Consider the following 20,634-nt stretch of genomic DNA (forward strand, 5'->3'; position numbering starts at 1 on the left):
ATCACAAATTTTGTGGCATTTTCCACTCTTACTCTCTGAAGTAGGATGTGACATGGTTGATCACTTTCTTCCCTCAGAAGCATTTTCTTCACTTGTCTCAAGACACCATAATCCTACTTCAGCTGGCATTCCTGCTGTCACTCTCCTTTTATGGAAACTTTTCTTCCAGATCTCTAAATACTGCATTGCCCAGGACTCAGACCTTTGCTCTGAACTATACTTTCTATCGAATGATCTCATCCAGGCCATGGCTGTGAATACCACGTATGACCTCCTTCCTGGGCTTTTGACAATATGTCAGCAAGTCTCACCATCGTCACTTTCAAATATCTATCAAGTAAGAGCAAGTGTCAACACCTCCACTACCAACACCAGGAGACAGCCACCATCATGTCTCCCTGAGACCACTATGGCCTCCTATCTGGTTTCTCTGCTTCCATTCTTATACACCTGTAATGTGTTCTCTATAGCAACAATTTTAAAATGTAAATTAGATGATACCATTTTAAAATATTTGCATGACTTGTCATCACCTCCTAACTCCCTATACTCTCACTTTACTGTATTTTTGTCATTACCAGTATCCCTTTTGAAATAAAACTGCTTATTTTGTTATTGTTTTTCTGCTGCCCTCACTAAAATAAAACTCCATAAAAACAGATTTTTCTATAATGGTTCCCTGTGTCTGTAGTGCCTAGAAGAGTGTCTGACACTTTGCTTACACTTGTAATATAAATGAATAAATAAGACTGCTTAACAGAATCTTTTTTTTTTTTTTTTTTTTGCGCGGTATGTGGGCCTCTCACTGTTGTGGCCTCTCCCGTTGCGGAGCACAAGCTCCGGACGTGCAGGCTCAACGGCCATGGCTCACGGGCCCAGCCGCTCCGCGGCATGTGGGATCTTCCCGGACTGGGGCACGAACCTGTGTTCCCTGCATCGGCAGGCGGACTCTCAACCACTGCGCCACCAGGGAAGCCCTTAACAGAATCGTTTTGATCAAAGTTTTCTTAATTGAGAGAAAATATTACATTTGCAGACTCACCTTCTTCATCTATAACTACAGAATCCTCAATTATTACACAACTGTTCCCTTACTGTAACAATACAATTATATGATGTTACAGTGATGGCAATGAGCAGAATGAGAAACGAATTATGAATGTTGTTGAGAGGTGGAGAAGGTTAACCACTCATTGGTCAAAGTGGTCAAGGGTTGGCCTCAATGCTTGTTGGACTCAGGATGGCACCTGGCCTATCTCTACAGTGTTACAATGCAGCCTGAGATCAGGGAAGTTTCTTTGATTCTGCAAGACATATTGTTCTGTCTTCCCTATGTTCCCAGTAGACTCAAGGTCCGAGGTGCTTCCTGGTTTGGGGAATAACTCAAGTATGGAGAAGGCCAAATTCTAGCCGCGACATAAACTTTTCTTCCTTTCCCCCCACCTCCTTCTTCCTTTTTTCCTAATTTTTACTTACATCCTTAAACCATAGTCATCTTTATAAGCATTCATTTTCAAACTTCACACCTGGAGATCTACAGACTCCTTGAAGAAACACTGTAAAAGTGAATAATAGCAGTATAATACTGAAAAAAATGCTTTCTTTTCTTTTTTTTTTTTTTTTGGTTAATCAAGTAAAAAATCACTTTGCAGGATTCAAAGTGGTTGTTTAATTTTATTATTATTTGATACAAATTAAACCATCAATTCATAAAACTAACTTGAAAATATGCTAAAGATATCCTTCGTAGGATATGTGAAAATCTGTACTGGTAGGTTGTGTTATCAAAAAAAATGAAGTGGAAGAATCCATCATTTTACAGTCAATTTACATGCCAAAGCTCCAATTCACTCAAGCTCTACAAGTTTTGATAATGTGTTATGTGTAAATCTGTTCCTAATTTTGTATATTTACCCAACAGTGATGCGTTTGTTACTAATTTGAAGTGAGTTTACATGACTACATTTTTTCCTATCATCTATTACTTCTCATGTCAGAATGTGAAATAATCTTCACCATTTCTTTTCTTTTGCATTGATTTCTTCATTGCCCCAATTTTCTTCTCCAGTGGTTTAAAATGAAAACTAGAAAGGTCCATACAACTTCATGCATTGTGAAATTCATATTTTGGGAAGACACTGAAAAATTTTTCTTGTAAAATATCCTTGATAATTGCTTCCATCTGTTCCTAATTTTCTTTTCAGGGAATGAGATTAGTAATTCCTCATTTTCAAAAACTTTTCTTTGCATGTAGAACAATGCTACATTTAGAAGATTCCTGGCTCAATCCCATAGGTATCAAGAAAAGGAGTAGTCACAAATAATTTTAAAATAATAGTTTTGATGTTAACAAACCATGAAATAAACAGAAATAAATCTAACAATGGTTTTTAAGAATTTCAAAAATATATTTTTTGGAAAGACGTAAAAACACCCAAATAAATATCATGCTTACGACAGAGAGAGTTAAGTATAGTAAAAATGACAGTTTTTACTAAATTAATCTACAATGTTCTTTCAATTTTATTAGAGTATTTCATGGAATTTGACAAACTGATCCTAAATATAGGACAACTAAAAGACAACTAAACTTTAGGGCAACTAAAGGAATAAGGAGAGCAAAAATAATTTCAAGAATGAGGTGGGGATCAGCTCTGATACCAAGTTTTATGATGAATTTAATGATATGCTTCATAATATAACATATAAATTAAAAGACAAGCTATCAATTAAATAGACATTTGCAATGTATAAAACTGACAAATGTTACTATCCAGAATATATACATGTATATATATATGATACATATATGTATGATATATATATATGTATCATATATATATATATGTTATATATATGAAGAGAGAGAGAGAAATCTCCCAAAATTCGGTAAGAAAAAAATAACCAACATAAATAAATGAAGACTATTAAATGTAAATTCACTGAGGAAAAATGAAATATAAATAAACAGAAGAAAAATGCTCAACTATATCTGTAATGACAATGTCAATTAAAAAGTGAGATACCACTTCCCACCTGTTAGATTGCAAAAAATATATTTAACTCACAGTTCTTAACATAGAAAAGATGTGGAACAATGGCACAATACTGCTGGTAGAATTATTTATAAATTAGTAAAAGTATTTTCCACAGAAATTTGAAAATATCTAGCACTACAGAATAAGTACATACCTGTTTAACTCAGAAATTCTATTGGTAATTGTATCTCCTGAGGAATTATAACATATATGCATAGGAATTCATATGCAAGAATGTTCATCATAGAATTAATTGCAACAATAAAACACTTGAAAACTTTATTACCCATTAATAATAGGGTAATAATGGAGAACAGATACATACTGTGGTATAGTCAAACAATTCAATGCTATAGAATATTTCAAATGAATGACCTAGATCTACATAAAGATATGTATAAATATAAAAATATTAATACTGGGCAAAAATAGTACATTGAAGAAAAAGTATGATTATCATTTACACAAAATCTACAAAATTGCACATGACTGTATTAAGGAAACAAATGTATGTAGTAAAAGAATGAAGAACTGCAAGGGAATGGTCATCAATAAGTTTAATTAAAGTAATGGTTACTTTTCAAGTGTATGGAATCACAAAGGGAAACAGAAATTTGACTATATCTGTAGAATTTTACTTCTTATAAAAAAAGATGTGAAGTAAACGTGACAAAATGTTAAGATTTGGCAATCCTAAATGATAGGTACAGGTGTTTTTTATATTATTTTCTGTATTTTTCTGCATGTTTAAATTATTTGATGATATAAAAAGAAACAACTCAGTGACATTCAGTTCTCCTCTACTCAGATAGCAAATGAGCTACTTTCTGTGAACCTAAAGATATTACAAGTCCAAGATAAATCCTAGGGCCACAGTGACTACTACATGTGTACTGAATATCCAGTTACATGCTCCTCATTTCACAGACATTTTAGGAGATAATATACTGAATTAACATTTCCACATGTCGCTGGTGATCATATGCTGTCCTGTTTCAGATTAAGATATTACTACTTTTTGTAAATGGTTAAACATTTTGACATGCTTTTCTAGAAACTGCCATGGGCTTTATTAAGCCATTCTCCTTTCTGGATGAAGGTACATGATCTGCCTCAAAGTAACCTAGTTTCCTTTTCCCCAGACTGCTACTTCCGGAGATTTAACCTGCAACTCCAGCCACTTTTAAAAACAAGCTATACTACTTTATTTTCCTATCAATAACAAGAGATTCTCAGCATTACCCAGCCTTTGAAAGGGTTCGGAAGAGAAGTTAGGGAAATTCACATACCTGCTGCAGTTTAAGACTTATAAGACTCTGGAATATGGCTTGAAACTCAGGATAGGGGAGAGCTACAGAAGGACTAAAGCAATTGTGTTAGTCCAGGTGTGCTGTTCTACCTCACCACTACACCAAGTCAAGTCATTCAACCTGATTTCCTGGTGGCTCAGACCATGTGTGTTTATACAGACAACTACAACCAGAATGGAAGCTGCTCACAGCGATACTCTTATTTTAAGGGATGCACTCTGATATCTTCTATTCTAGTGTCTTATATATCAGAAACATTGTCTGTTATAATCTCCTATATTGATTTCACAAGCCCTGATGAGTCACACACTAGAAAGTTGTTATGAATTATTTCTCTGACTGTTATGTTCAAAAGGCATATATGATACATTGCATTAATATATCAAGTTCATTTGGAAACCTTTTATTATATTCAACTTCCAGGGAGAACTTTTTCAGTGGAAAATTCTTATCAATGGGAAATGGTATTTTTAATTCAATAATGAAGCATTACAGGGTAAGACAACATTAAAGCAGATTTGATTTCCTGTGCACTTTCCATCTTATCTCTGCAACACTCCCACCCCCCTCAACTTTGCCTGACTAAGGGAAAAAAAAGTAAATGAGGAAGTTTATTGGCTAGACAGAAGTGAAAATGACCAAGACATAGTGGCACGGAATAGCAATTTACTTATTATAAATGAAGTGACAGGGACTAAATCCAGAATTTACCAGAATCAACTTGGAAAAGAAGAGAGGATGGAATAATAATAAGATAAATAGTTTTGATTAACACAGCATTTAATTTCATATTTTTAAAGAACAATAGGTATCTCTGGGTAGTTCCATGTCTCCTCCTTAGGATAGGTCAATACTCAAGTATGCTCTGTCAGTTCCTTATGATTATTTCCCCTCACAATGCCCTAACCTCCAATTTATTTCAGCTAAAATACAGAGTAATAAATAAATGTTTAATAAATGAAACATTTCACCAAATAATTGGAGAACTGTCTTCAGGGATAGACATTCAGAAATACACCCAATTCACTGTTTGCTGAATTTACCTCTCAGAATATCTCTAGTGGTGTTTCTAGAGAAGTTCTTCAATAACCCACCATTAATTCCACTTTATGTATAAAGGCTTCTCAAATCTCACCATCAATTCAACTTAAACATTATGAAAATATAGGTGCAAGGTCTTAAAGACCAGATTTTCTGAGGCTGACATTGATCCAAGATTATAGGGCCAAGGAGGCAAGCGAAACATGAGTTCAACCATATTCATGTCTATCTTGCATATTTTATGTAATTTGTATTATGTTATTTTGCACTTCCACTACGAATTAGAACCTAATGTTATGTTATTTGCTTGTTATGGGTTTAATAGCATCTGTCATCTAGCGATACCCAGCAATATGGCTTCTGAATGAACTACCTAGATTATACTGAACTTTCCATTTTTAGCTTCTTTTTAAAAATGCAATTTCTTATAAAAATATTTTTTCAAATACAGAATAATCATTACATTCTAAGAATGGTTCAAAATTTTCATATGCTATTAACTTTCTAACCTTTGTAAAGAGAGAGTAATATGAAACCATTAGGGATCGATAAACTTGGCTGCCCACTGGAATCATCTGGGAAACTTTAAAAAGTACTGATAGCTGGAACCCACTCCCAGATTCTTCATTAATTTGGGGGGTGTGGCTTAGGCATGGGATATTCTTAAGGCTCTGCAGCTAATTATAATATGCACCAAGTTTGAGAACCACTGCTCTAAACCCTTGATACTCAGTGAAAGGTCTGAGGACTAGCGGCATCAGCTTTACCTTGAGGCTTGTTTTTTTAAAAAGCAGAAGCTTGACTGTACCCCATACCTATTGAATCAGATCCACATGATCAGGTGCTCCAATTGAACCAATCCAGAATTCCTTTTCTATAAAAATAAAGGGGGCTTCCCTGGTGGCGCAATGGTTGAGAGTCCGCCTGCCGATGCAGGGGACGTGGGTTCGTGCCCCGGTCCGGGAAGATCCCACATGCCGCGTAGCGGCTGGGCCCGTGAGCCACGGCCGCTGAGCCTGAGCGTCCGGAGCCTGTGCTCCGCAACGGGAGAGGCCGCGACAGTGAGAGGCCCGCGTACCGCAAAAAAAAAAAAAAAAAAAAAAAAATTAAAAATAAAGGACCAAGTCTATTCCATCCTTTCCAACTCTAAAATTCATATCCTACAACCTAAATGAGACACTGAGAAGCACTTTCAATCCCACCTTGAATTCTTTATCTATAAAATGAGAGACCACAGCCATCCTCTCCTCTCCAACCCCACAATTCTGGTTCCACAACCCTAAAAAAATATAATGCTGAGGGAATTTGTAAAGTTGTGTAATAATTCCATCTTCATGCCTTTGGATACACGTTCTCTTCCTTAGAATTCCTGCTTCCTTTCTCTTTTCTCACTGAGACACATAATTCAAGACCTAGGTAAAATCCCACCTCCTTTAGGAAGCATATCCTGAAGAAGAATCCAGCTTTTCTCTAAAATTCTTTTGTCAGTATAATGAATTTCATGAAGTGTAACACCTTGTTTCTTTCTATTATTACATATATATTATCTTGTTTCTCCAGTTAAATGATGAGTGTCTTAAGTGAGAGATCATGTCATGTTCCTTTTCTATCCCAACCTAATGTCTAACCTTTGTGGTGAACTGTGTTGTTAAAATGTATACGGGAAATTAAAATAAGTTTGCACTACTATCACAAATTATGTATTCAGAACTAGCCTACCATTGACCTTTCCCCATAATGTAACCTCACCATACATAATGCAGGTTCTAGCACATCTGGGTGAATCACCGTCGGCTGTGCCTAAGGCTCCTGTTCTTTTCTTCCCGCTTCCCTCAGGCCTGCCAGCCTGATGATAAAACTGCTTCAAATAGCACAGAAAATATACAGAAAAAAATCTCTGCTCGTTAGTCCTACAGTATGCCTACAGGAGATCTCTAATATCCTTTTGCTCCATACCTGTCTTACTCACCATTACATCTCCATCATAGTGTCTGGCACATACTGGGCATATAAATGTATTATAAACAATGTGTCAACCAACTACGCGGGAACAAACTAATATAGAAAGTATGCTACTGAGCTTGTGCTAATATTGAGAAGTATGATTTTTTTATAGTATCTCCTATATATGCTTTTCTTTATATATGTATATATATATTTACATGATAAAAATAATATGTAGTCATTGTACAAAACACAGATAAAGCAAACTGAAAAAATGTAATCTCCGAAATTGCACAACCCAAACATAACTGTTAGCAGATGAATATCTGTCCAGACCATCAATTTATATATATATAAACATATGCTATTAAACATATGTACTTTTTAAAACAGAGGATCACACTCTATCTACTGCTGTATAGCCTGCATTTATTCGATTAAATATATATCAAAGCATCACTCCAGCCAGCAAATCAATTTATGATAAAATTTGTTTATGATGGTTGCATTAACAGATGCACCAGAATTTATTTGATCAGTTACCTATCTTTGGAAGTTATTTGGTAATTATAAATAATGCTATGATGAACAATTTTCATCACACATTATCCAAATATTTCCTTAGAATAAAAACCACTTCTCTCACCAGGGGATGGGAATTGTCAAAACATTTCATCAGCAATGCTATAATATTTATATTACAAATATTGTTATAGTATTTATTAAGTAGTTACATCCACTGAAATGTGACAAATAGAATAACTGATGCATTTGGAAAATACTCACATTCTTTTTGAGGGTAGATTTCAGTTTCGAGTGATCGGAACTCATAATATGGTATCTCCTGTTCGAATGTTGATGTGAGAATATGATCAAGTTCATCAATGTCATTCTGTTTTCAAATGAAAAGGAAACTTTTTCTTAGTTCAGGTATATACAGAGAAACTCATCTTACTGTAATATAATAGAAAATTATTGACTGGAGTAAATACTGAGTAATCTTTAATAATACATCTTTTTTTTAAAGAATAATACAAAACATTAGGGACTTGCCTAAAAGCCAATTATTAGAATAATAGAAGAACGGATGCAAGAAATAAGTCTTTGCCTTTGGATGAGTTAATTTACTTAAATACTCACTAATTTTAGAAGAGCATAACAGGTGGTCAATGATAACACTGAAATTTGTTTCAATAATAAATTCTGTTAAAATACATGTTACATTTTAATAAATGAAATAATAAAATGATGAGTCTGATTCTTCACCTTAAGGGTTAGCAATGGAATAGTCTTAAATAGATTATTTTATTTCTGTGTCAAAGTGAGGGAGAATATTCATCTTGGCCTATTTTTCCCCTTTAAATATAAAATAACTATATATCAACTTTATTTCCCTAATCTGAACATTTTGGGAGGAGCCATGTAGAATCCAAGTGTTCTATTACCAATGACATAACCTATTGCAAAGGCCACCGTTCTTCTGAACTGAGTTTTGTGAAGCAATGGCTGGGACCAAATCGACGTGTGACATAGTTGATTAAAGCTGAGGAAGTGGGCTAATCAACAAAGCCATGGGTGAAGAGAGAACTGTGGAACAAAAGTGTCCAATAAAGACGTCTGAAATGATTTCCAAATAAATTATACATATCGCCAATACGGAGTCACAGAAATTAAATGACTGTATGGAAAAAAAAAAAAAGATGTTACTCTATTTCTTCATTTTTCAATAATCTGGGCACCTCAAATAATAAAGTGGTTCAGGCCTTTCTGGATTTTCTAAAAGTCCTACCTAGAAGTGGAGAGAAAGGATGAAAGTCTTTTTCTCAACCTATAGCTAAGTAATGCAAAGCAAAACCCAACATTAATTGACTTAATGCTATGAACTATGTGAAGCCCTTTGCTCCGGATCATTTATAAAAAAAAAAAAAAAAAGCAGATGGAGGGGAGATGAGACAACAAGCTCTGCCATCAAGACATTCAGTGGGGCTTCCCTGGTGGCGCAGTGGTTGAGAGTCCGCCTGCCGATGCAGGGGAACGGGTTCGTGCCCTGGTCCAGGAGGATCCCACGTTCCACGGAGCGGCTGGACCCGTGAGCCATGGCCGCTGAGCCTGCGCGTCTGGAGCCTGTGCTCCGCAACGGGAGAGGCCGCAGCGGTGAGAGGCCCGCATACAACAAAAAAAATAAAATAAAAAATAAAAAGACATTCAGGGACTTGTCATTGTTTTTCGGCAATGAACTGAGTTCTAGGTATTATTATACAAAATCTCTACAGGTCAGGTACAGGGCAGGCAAAAAGGGAAGTGGCTCAATTCCACAGAGGAAGAAACAGTCTCTGTGGAGGACATGACCAAAGTTGAGATTGCTATGCAAATAAGGAGCTCTGGACTAAAGGCACAAATTGCATATAGTCAGGGAGGTGTCATGGAGCATGACCTGGTTAAGGATTTCAGGAATTTCCATAAGACTGCAGAAGAATGAGAGAGAGGAAGTGGGCATTTCAAAAAGTGCCTTGTATGTCTGACGAAAAGATTTTAATGCAACAAGGAGTTGTTTAAGGCCTACAATGCGTAACATGGATATGTTTGTTATGTGGATTAAATTAAGCTTATTTAAGTATCAGCATAACTATGACTGCTTATGTGGTTGAATATTGATATTGAGTGGGACCTATTCTGTAAATAATGTTGTGAAAACTTTATATTAATTATTACTCAGTCTTTTCAGGAAGCCTTTGATAGGAACAGTGGGGCAAAACATTACTGGCAATATATTTGCACATTCTTTACGCTAAAGCTCAAAAAGAATATGCTTTAGCTATAGGACTTGATAAAAGGAATTAAGAAATTATAAAAACCCTAACATTAGTTTATAAAGTTTCTTAAAAACTTGTGTCAATGGCCATGAGAGTTCTGCATAGGCTATTATCTCGTCCCTGACATTTTAAAATAGAGATAAATTTACTATTTCTTCCCCAAAGTGTACAAGATTTAATGAGTAGAGATTAGTGAGTCATAGAGTTACTACACTCTTGTATAAGTTAGGCATAAGATAACCTCAGGTTCCTTCAGCTCTGAAATTCTGAGACGTAGAGAATTCAAAAGAGCATGAGTTCCCAGGAGGAATCTTAGAAGTACAATTTCTCCCACAGAGGCACTACGACACTTTAATGTGAGAAATGCTACAGCTTATATCATTGAACTTTTAAAATGAAGTAGCAGCGTTCTTAGAATCAGAACAAAAGCTCTCACTATGCAGAAAAGGATATTTAATTAATTAAGAAAGAGTGCAGATACCCTTTAATATTCTAGCCTATGATAACTAGCTGAATCACTTCTGTTTTCAATTTCATAATCATGCTACTAGTATTATACCTGCATATAAATAAACTGTACAGAACACAAAACAAAGCTGTGAAAAATCACAGAAATGTTTACTAACATAATCCCAAAAAAATTTCTCCCCAGAAGATACCCTAACTAGAAAAACCTGATTTGAGTAGTTATGCTTCTTTTTAAATTTCAAAGATGAAAATAGGCATCATTTCTAAACACTGGCATCGAAATTGGAAAATGCCATAAATTTTTCTCTCCTTAAAATAAATTGTGCAACCCTAAGAATACTTGATGAGGTTGGCACAACTGTTCTCCAAGCAGAAAAATTAAAATGGAGTAGTTTAATATTTGTTCAGCAAAATTCACAGCCAACCTAAGACATTAGTTATAAATGAGCAACTTGATACAAAAATAAGAGCAGAATAAAATGATAAAATTATATTGGCAATACTGTTTGGTTTTAGGAAAAATTAAATATATATAAATAATATAAACATATATACATAAGCATGCACACATAGATCTACATTTAACAAGAATATGAGAAAAAGAAAGCAGAAAAACTAATATATGAAATAGACAAAAAAATTAAATAGACAGAATAATAATTACAAAATAATGAAGTAAACATATGACTTTTTCCAAGGGAATTTTTTCAGTGCTCTGTGATGGAATGTGGGATTGATGAATATACTTAAAAAGTAATTTGCATATATATTTATAGATCACAATTTTATTTGAATATGAAGATGTTATATACTTATTTCTATAAGTAACTTTATTATAATGAGTATTTCTTCCTAAAAGAGAAAAATACATAAAATATTTATTTTAAAAGATATTAGAATTATGGACTTTTACTTCTGGGAAGATGGAAGAGTTACACTTTCTCCTTTTCTTCTCCTTAAATACAATGGAAATGGTCAGATTTCAATAGGAAATCCATTATCATACAAGAAACAAGAATCAGAAAGATCTCTTAACTAAATGAAAAGAGACAATGAATAAATGCCAACACCAGATGAGAAGAATTTTGTAATTATCTGACAAAGATTTTAAAACAGCCATGATAAAAATGTTTCAACAAGCAATAACACTCATTCTTGAAATAAATAAATAAAAAATAGAAGGTCTCAGCAAGGAAATAGAAAGCCTCAACAAGGAAATAGAAGGTATAAAAAACAATCAATTTGAAATTTTAGAACTGAAAAATGTAATAATCAAAATAAAACCTCAGTGGATGGGCTCAACAGCAGAATGGAAAGGATAGAGGAAAGAATCAGTAAACTTAAAGCTAGAACAATAAAAAATACTCAACTTGTACAACAGAGAGAAAATAGAATGAAAAAAAAAATAGCATGTGAGGTACTTGTGAGAGTATAACAAAAAATTTAACATTCATGTAATTTAGAATCCCAGGAGGAGAGGAGAAAGAGGGTAGGGATGAAAAAGTGCACAAAGAAATAATGACTGAAGACATCCTGAATTTAGCAAGAGACAAACATATAGATTCAAGAAACTGAGCAAACCACAAACAGGTTAAACCCAAAGCATCACATGCTGAGAGACATCATAAGTTACTTCAACAATTAAGGACAAAGAAAAAAATTTGAAATAAGGGAGAGAGAAACAAAAACCTTACTTACAGGGTAAAAACAATTAGAAACACAGTAGTAACCATAGATGTAGGAAAGAAGAGGCACAGTATTTGTCAAGTGCTAAAAGAAAAAGAACACTCAACCAAAAGTCTTATGCCTAGCAAAAACATCCTTCAGTAATGAAGGGGAAATTAGGACATTCTCAGATGAAGGAAAACTTAAGAAATTTGTTGCCAGCAAATATACCCTAAAACAAGGAATAAACAAGTTCTCTAAACAGTAAGGGTATGATAAAAAAAAAAGAATCATGGAACAGAGGTAAGGAAGAAAGAACACAGTAAATTAAAAAAATAGGTAAATACAATAGGCTTTCCTTCTCCTCTTGAGTTTTCTAAATTATGTTTGGTGTTTGAAGCAAAAACTAGAATACTGTCTGATGTGGTTCTAAATGTATGTAGATGGAATATCTAAGGCATTTATATATCATAAATGGGGTAGGGGTAGAGGGAAAGAAAGGGAGATGAGATTTCAATATAGGTAGACTGTGATAAGTTATGAATATATAACACTGTCTAGAGCAACCACTAAAAGAGACGTGCAAAGAGATGTACTCAAAACACAAGAGATAAATCAAAATAGAAATCTTAAAAAAAATTTTAAGTAAAACACAGTAAGACAAGAAAAACCCTAGATAAATAAAAAGCAGAGAGCAAACTAAAACCAAAAAGTAAAATGGCAGACTAAAGCCCTAACATACCAATTATTACATTAAATGTAAATGGTCTAAACATACCAATTAAGACAGTGATTTGTAGAGTGGACTAAAAACATGATCTAGTTACACGCACTCTTTAAGAAACTTACTTCAAATCACCAGTATGGACAGATACTGTGAAAGGATAAAAAAATATATATCATGGAATCATTACAAAGGAAAGCATGAGTAGCTATATTAATTTTACGTAAAGTAAACATTGTAGCAAAGAAGATTACCAAAAACAGAAAGAGACATTACATACTGATAAAAGGATAAATCCACCAAGAAGACATAATAATCCTAAATGTGTATGCACCAAAGCTGCAAAAATATGTGAGGTAAAAACTGACAGAACTGATAGGAGAAATAGACAAATTTATAACTACAGTTGGAGACATAAATATATCTTTCAAAAATGGATAGAACAAATGGACAGAAAATTAGCACGAATATAGACAAACTCAATACACTATCATCTGATGATCTAACCAACAAGGAACTAAACAACATTTTTAGAACATTCCATCCAACAATAGCAGAATAGGCATTCTCTCCAAGTGCCTGTGGAACATAAAGGATGATAGAGCATCTCCTGGGATATAAACAAATCTCAACAAATTTAAAATAATTTAAATCATAAATGTTTTCTGACCACATGAAATCAAAGTAGAAATCCATAACATAAAGATAATGGGAAAGTCTCCAAACATTTGGAAGGCAAACAATACTTCTAAATAATCCAGAATCAAAGAATAAATCTCAAAGGAAATGAAAAAGTAGATTAAACTCAATGAAAGTGAAATATAACATAAAAATTTGTGAAACACAGCTAAAGCAGGGCTGAGAGAAAATTTTATAGCACAAAATACATATATTAAAAAAGAGAAAAAATTCTCAAACCAATTATCTAGGCTTGCATTTCAAGAATCTAGAAAAATATTACAATAAATTCTAAGCAAGCAGAAAGAAGAAAATAATAAATACAGTGTAGAAATCAATTAACTTGAAAATATAAAAATAGAAAAAAATCAATGTAACGAAGAGTTGATTTTTTTGAAAGATCAATAAAATTGACAAACGTCCAGAAAGACTGACAAAGAAAAAGGAGAGAACATACAAATGACAAATATCATGAATGAAATAAGAGATACCACTAGAGACTCTGCAGACATCAAAAGGATAATAAAGGAGTACTATGAACAACTCCAAACACATAAATTCGACACAGATGAAATGGACAAATTCCTTGTACAAACGTACTACCAAATGCACGATCTCTCTCTATTATTTCTACAAGTTTCACAAATACATGTGAATCTAAAATTTCTAGTAATTAAAAGTTTAATTAAATACAAACAAACCAGAAAAAAACAGAAGATATTCATTACACAAAGCTGAATTCCTTGAGGTGAATAGCTGTTTACATAAGAGCACTCCTTCAAAGTTTTATTTGCTCTTTCTTGGATGAGGGGTGTGGACACCTTTTGAGCATGACAGCATTGAGAGACTGTCCTTAAAAGGATTTTAGAGCACTGTAATGTAAGCAGCTGGGAGATATTTAAGATGCATGGAGTGATGTGAAAGGGTGTATATCTTAGGTGTAGGATAAATGTATACAATGAAATAGACTCAAAGAGTCTTAAGTAATAATAATAACTATCACATGTTAAGCACTTATAATGTATTAGGTTTTATATAGTTTATCTCCTATAACATTCCTGAATGGTAGATTTTTTAAATGCCTATTTTTTTAGATGTTATAATCACGGTACAAAAAATCAGTTACAGCCAAAATTGCAGAGCTAATAAGTAGATTTTTAACTTATGGCTTCACATTCTAAACACACTACGTTTCACAATACTACATTCCAGTCATGGAGGAAAGAATAAAATCTGAAATAGAATTTAAGTAAAATAAAGAATAAATTGTGGTCCCATGGTTTCAAAATGGACACTGTAGTTCCAAACATCATATTCATATTTAGCCAAAAGAGGGAGAAAAGGGGCATAGATGGAGGGAAAATGGGGAAGGTGGCTATTGTGAGCCACAGCTCTAAAGATGTTCCCTTGGTCTCATTGTCTAAAACTGTCTCACATGACCATCTCTAGCTGCATGGGTGGTTAAAAATGTTGTGAGAATCTGGCTTTCTCAGCTTCAATAGTAGAGTGAGGCAAGGAAAAGGGCTTTTAAATATTGATGTTGGGTGAAGAAACCTATAGGGATGACCACAGAATACTAAGTTATTTTTTTAATCTGGTGGAGAAATACAATAATAGTAAAGAATCTTGATTAACAAGAGAAGTGATTTCAGTGAAATAACCACAGGAGGGTTGTGAAATGTTCGTAATAGGAGACAAAAATCCATCAAATAGCATTTTACTCTTTACCTTCAGGTATCTAAAAGGAAAGCCAATGGCTGAGCTAAAAACATCTTGGTTTTCTTATTATAATGAATTGCTATGCTTGTTTAAGTTTCACCAGTAAAAGAAAAATAAGAAAATAACTTCATTTGTTCCATTGTTCATAATGTGTGCTATGAAAGTGAGCCAAAATAGCCATTTAAAGGAGAATTTTATATATAGTTTACATAACGTATCTTAAACACAATTTTCTCCTACAGCTTGTAAAGAGAATGACAGGTCAGAGAGCAGAGCAAATACTTTCTAGGGTTATAAAAAGCCTTTCTTTTTTACTTTATGAGTATTCAACTCCAAGCAGTTAATGTAAAAGAATAATCTAAGTAAGTAAATTGGGCTAAGATAAAAGGGATATTTTCCTTTGTCAAATTAATTTTTCTAAGTTTTGAGTGAGTCAGTTCTTAGAATTTCAACATGTCTGTGACTACATTTGCAAAAATAAATGTAAGAATATAAAGCAATGCAATTTTACACTTCCTTCAAATAGTTTATATTTATTATTGATTAGGTGTTCATAGAGTTGTAGAATCTCTTTAAATAACTTGAAAGTAATTATAACAGGAAGAAAATATGTTTTGAGATCTGAGAAACCTGTGTTGACATGCCTGCTCAGGAATCATTAGCTGGGGACCTTAATAATACTTACCTGACAGAATTACTTAGGAGTTTAAATGAGTAAATATGTAAAATCTCCAGTAAATCTTAATTCCCTTTTCTTGGAATACTTTGATGTGAGCCCTCAGATATAACTCACGAAATGTAATCATTGTGATTTAGAAAAGTGCATATCTATTCATGAGGAGAATCACTCCCCAAACTAGCCTTTGAATGGACTGAACAAATAATTTAGTTTGTTTTTTCTTTCTAATTTTTTAAATTAAGTAACACATCTTTAAAACTAGTTAGAATGTAGGTTTTATATTGTAATACAGGGACGCAAAATGCCAGAGGCTTAAGAAAGATAGATGCCCATTTCTCTTTAACATAAAAATCTGGAATGAGGCAGTTCAGGGCTCATGTCATGGCTCCCTGATCACAGGATCCAGGCTCTATTTTGTTTTACTAGTAATACCATTTTCATGGTTCTGGATGGTTCATCCATCATTCCCTTGTTAGCACTGCAGCCAGACAAAGGAAAAAGTTAGTGAGGGGGAGAGCATGACTGCGCCCTTCTTTTAAGGACATGATCAGAAATTTGTACAAATCACTTCCACTGACATGCCATTGGCTATTAGTTAGTTATATGACTACACCTAGCTGCAAGGGAGTCAGAAAGTACAATAATTACCTGGGTGGACACGTGCCCAGATAAAAGTTATATCGCCATGTAAGAAAGGAAAAAGAAACACTAGGGAACAATTAGCAATTTCTGCCATCTCCATCAACAATGCAAAATGCATAAACATCATAATTATGCAAAGGCAATTGATAAAAGTTAAAAAAAAAAAAAAGAAAAACACTCTTCTAGACCACTGACTGAAGCTTGACTGTGCTGAAATTTTCAACTGGACCCCACCCGCACCCCCCTCAAAAAATGTCAAAAAGTCTCAAAAATTTAATGACTAAACTTGAACAGATTCTTTAATGGAGTTATTTAATGACATTAATGATGAAACAAAGAAAGAAACAAACAAAAAGCAAAGCTTTTCTATGGCAGGCATTAGATAGAGCAACCATAAGAACTATGTCTTTTCTTACCCTTACCTCCCTCTAACACCTGTTTTGTAACAACTTACTGCTAATATGTAATAAATTAAGGCAGTTTTAAAACAAATAATGTACTAGCATATTCAAAGAAATATCTTTCAAAGAAGCCTTCTCTAAATGATGCAATGATTTTTTGAAAATTTTTGGAAATTATTCTTTTGGGTTGTTTTAGATGCTAGTTTCCAAGACAGACAACAGAAATAGTCTCATCGTTTTATATTTGTTTTTTTTTCCTTTGTTGTCCTTCCCTTCTTTGCCCAGCTCTTTCTACTTCAGTCAAAAGCAGCACTGCTTTATGCAATAGCTCAATAACCTTCTCCAAGAGGGCTGTGCCTATGTTATCAGGAAGCCAGTGGCTGTTGGAACAAGGGTCTCTGACAGATGGATCACTTGTGGTTGGGTGGGAAACTTAATGTGTGATATACTTTCACCCAACAAAATACGTATTGAGCAGCCAATGTGTCTGGCAGTGTTCTTGGTTCTGGACATGAAATGGGGAACTAAATAGATAGCATCTCTGCCCTTATTGACCTTGGAGTCTAATGAGAGGCAGATAATGAGAGGTAATTTGAGAAATATCACACACAGAGATGTCAAATTAGAATGTGATTGGTATTACAAAGAGATATGCAGGGAGAAGTATGGATCAGGGCAGGCTCCACTGAGGTAGAGATGCTGGGTTAAAACTTGGAGTTAGAATTAATTAGATGAAGATAGTGCTAGGGAAGGCGGACAGGAAGAGTGTTTCAGTTAGAGAGAGGAGCACATATAAAGGCCCTGGTGTAGGAGATTGGGAAGGAAAAGTTCAGGAAGTAAAGCAGACCAGCGTTCCTGGAATGCAGAGGTGAGGCAGAGGATTAAGATTAAGCTGGATGGAGAAAGAGGGGGGACAGTGACAGCAAGGCCATATTGTTCATGTTAAAGATTTTTAATCCATACAACAATTGGAATCTGTTGAAGTATTTGAGCAGGAGAATTACATGCTGAGGTCCTTCTTTTTAAAATAACCTCACAGACCAGGGACTTTAGGGTGTGTGCAAAAACCTACAGTAGGGGACCAGTTAGGAGGCTAGCCTAGCAGTATAGGCAAGAGGAAAATGTAGACTAAAGTGTCAGAACTGGAGAGATATGGGGAGAAGTGAGCAATATTTAGTAAGTGAAACTGATATGGCTTAGTAATGGATTGAGTTTATAGGGCGAGAGAGTACAAGGTATGAGGAGACACTTGTGTTTCTGGCTTTTAAACTAGATTGATGATGATGCATTTCATGAGTTAGAGAACAGTGAGAGATGGGCTTAAAGGAAATCCACATTTTGAGTATACCTCATAGGTCAATGAGATAACCTGCAGAGGAAATGTCTATCAAAAAAAGAAGGGTATCTAAGAATCACAACTGAATACATTTAAATTTTTATTTTCTAGATCTAGAAAGAAGAGATTGCAAAGGATATTGAAAAGGAAAGGTGAAGGATGTAGGAAGAAAACCAGGAACATATGTCTTCCTAGAAGCTAAGAAAAAAGATTATATCAAAAAAGTGAGTTTGGTCAATGGCGTTAATTGTGGCTGAAAAGTCAAGTTAAATTGAATGAAAAATTGCTCATTGGATTTGCTGGAAGGGACTTGAGCATAATTGACATATATTTGTTTGTGTGTTGCTATTTAATAAGGTTAATGACACTAAATGGCTGATCTCTGGAAAAAAATAATAAATTCTCAGAAGTTGAATTTTACTTGTCAAAGATTTACTTTACTTCATTTCCTTTGTCTTGATACAGTTTAGTGTAGAAGCATATTTCATGAATGCTAAACACAATTTAGACTTCCCAAATTATATTCCACTTTATTTCTTTATCTTATTGTTGATACTATTTAGTAAAGAGACCCACAAGAATGCATAATGACTTTTAGAAAATGCAAACAAACACATTTTGCCACAAGGTTTTTTAGTTTTCTAATTTCCAAAGGGTTACTGATGATTTGGGGTTTGTTCCTATCTTCTTATGAGTGAGCACTGTTAACTGTGTTTTGTGCTTTGTTTTCAGGATTGTTTAAAAATATTCCTTATGGTTGAAGATCTGGATGCGCTAAAGAACTGGATAGTAAAAGCACAAGGCTGCTCTTGGATGGGGGTGGTTATACGTAGCACTCACACCAGCACACAGACATCCTCCGCAAAGGGCAGTCAAAGCCAGCCCCAGGGACAGGAAGAGAGGGAAATGTAAGGAGCAAGAGAGATGCTTCAGTTTGGAAGAACAAGAAATCATTAATAAAATACACTCTAAGCAGTAGCTAAACATAAATGAAAACATATGGGACCAATAACTATGAAAATGGACTGAGATGGCTTATAAGATAAGAATTGTAGAGAAACAACAGTATAGTTATGTCAATGGCTAAGTTAATGGCTATTTCTGCACTCAGAAATATTTATTTTTTTTCTCATAATAGCTGTTATATCCGCTGTTAAAGTTAACTAATTTATTTGTTTTTCTCTAAATAAATGGATGCGTGTACTACGTTGTGTGTTCCTGTTTGAGTCAATGATTTGTAACTGTGGTGAGTATAATCATTAAGTCTGAACTATCCCAATCAGGCATCGTTAACTGTTGCTTGACCTAGCATAAAAGAGACATAGCACAAAGGAAATGTTGCTTGTTTTATCAGTAAAATAAAGCTTCAATAGATTTGCCTTATTCTTATTGGTCCAATCTAATTAGGAGCACAAGCAATATGAAAAATGAATCCAGAAATAAATCTCTAGATTGCATTTTATTAGACTGTTTTTTGTCTGATTATAAATCTTTGATCAGAAATATAAAACAAGTTAAAAAACCAATCAAAGGTACATGAAACTCAAATCACTTTCTTCTTCTCTGGGGGAAGAATTAAGAGTAAGCAAAATAAAATGGAAATAAAGGCTACATGGAGAGCCCATGTATGCAAGTCAGTCCTCTCAACAAGAATGGTCATAATTCCTAATCTAAGTAATTTTTTTCTCTTGGCTTACAATTATGGAATACTTGAGTTGGAAATGACCTTGGAGATTATATCCTCTAGCTTCTTCATTGTTCACATGAGGAAATTCCTTTAGCACTAAGGAAAGTGGGCTCTCATGAAGTGGCTGCTAACTCAATGAAAGAACCCAAGTCCTGTTCCTGCCCTATCCAGAACTATTTCTCTTATGCTGCACTGCCACTTTCCAGTAAGAAAAAGGAAAGATGATAAACAGCCTTTTGAAAGAGAGGTAAGATCTTAAGCATATCTGAGTAATAAACATTTCTTTAATATTCTAAAGAAAGGTAAGTCTGGATCTTACCTTTAACAGCTCTTTACAGCTGTGAAAAGTTGGTAATGAAGTATATTAACATGGAGTTCATGACTGAGGTAGGGTATGAAGAATCAAATTATAGCACAAATTCTTCATTTTTCTAGTATCATGAACCTCTGAGAGTTCCTTACTTTCATAAGCATCAGATTCAGTTATTC

General features: G+C 34.2%; 1 protein-coding gene across 6 annotated transcripts in view; it reads right to left on the reverse strand.

Moving 5' to 3' along the window:
- Positions 1 to 20,634, reverse strand: part of BANK1 (B cell scaffold protein with ankyrin repeats 1) — a 444,955-nt gene that overhangs the window by 196,333 nt on the left and 227,988 nt on the right. For all 6 annotated transcript variants that reach the window (XM_033857365.2, XM_019926480.3, XM_019926477.3 and 3 more), the window contains one exon: positions 8,120 to 8,225. In XM_033857365.2, coding sequence (XP_033713256.1) covers positions 8,120 to 8,225 — 106 coding nt within the window. The remainder of the gene's footprint in view (positions 1 to 8,119; positions 8,226 to 20,634) is intronic.

The sequence above is a fragment of the Tursiops truncatus genome, chromosome 5, assembly GCF_011762595.2.
Source record: "Tursiops truncatus isolate mTurTru1 chromosome 5, mTurTru1.mat.Y, whole genome shotgun sequence".
NCBI classification, from domain to species: Eukaryota; Metazoa; Chordata; class Mammalia; order Artiodactyla; family Delphinidae; genus Tursiops; species Tursiops truncatus.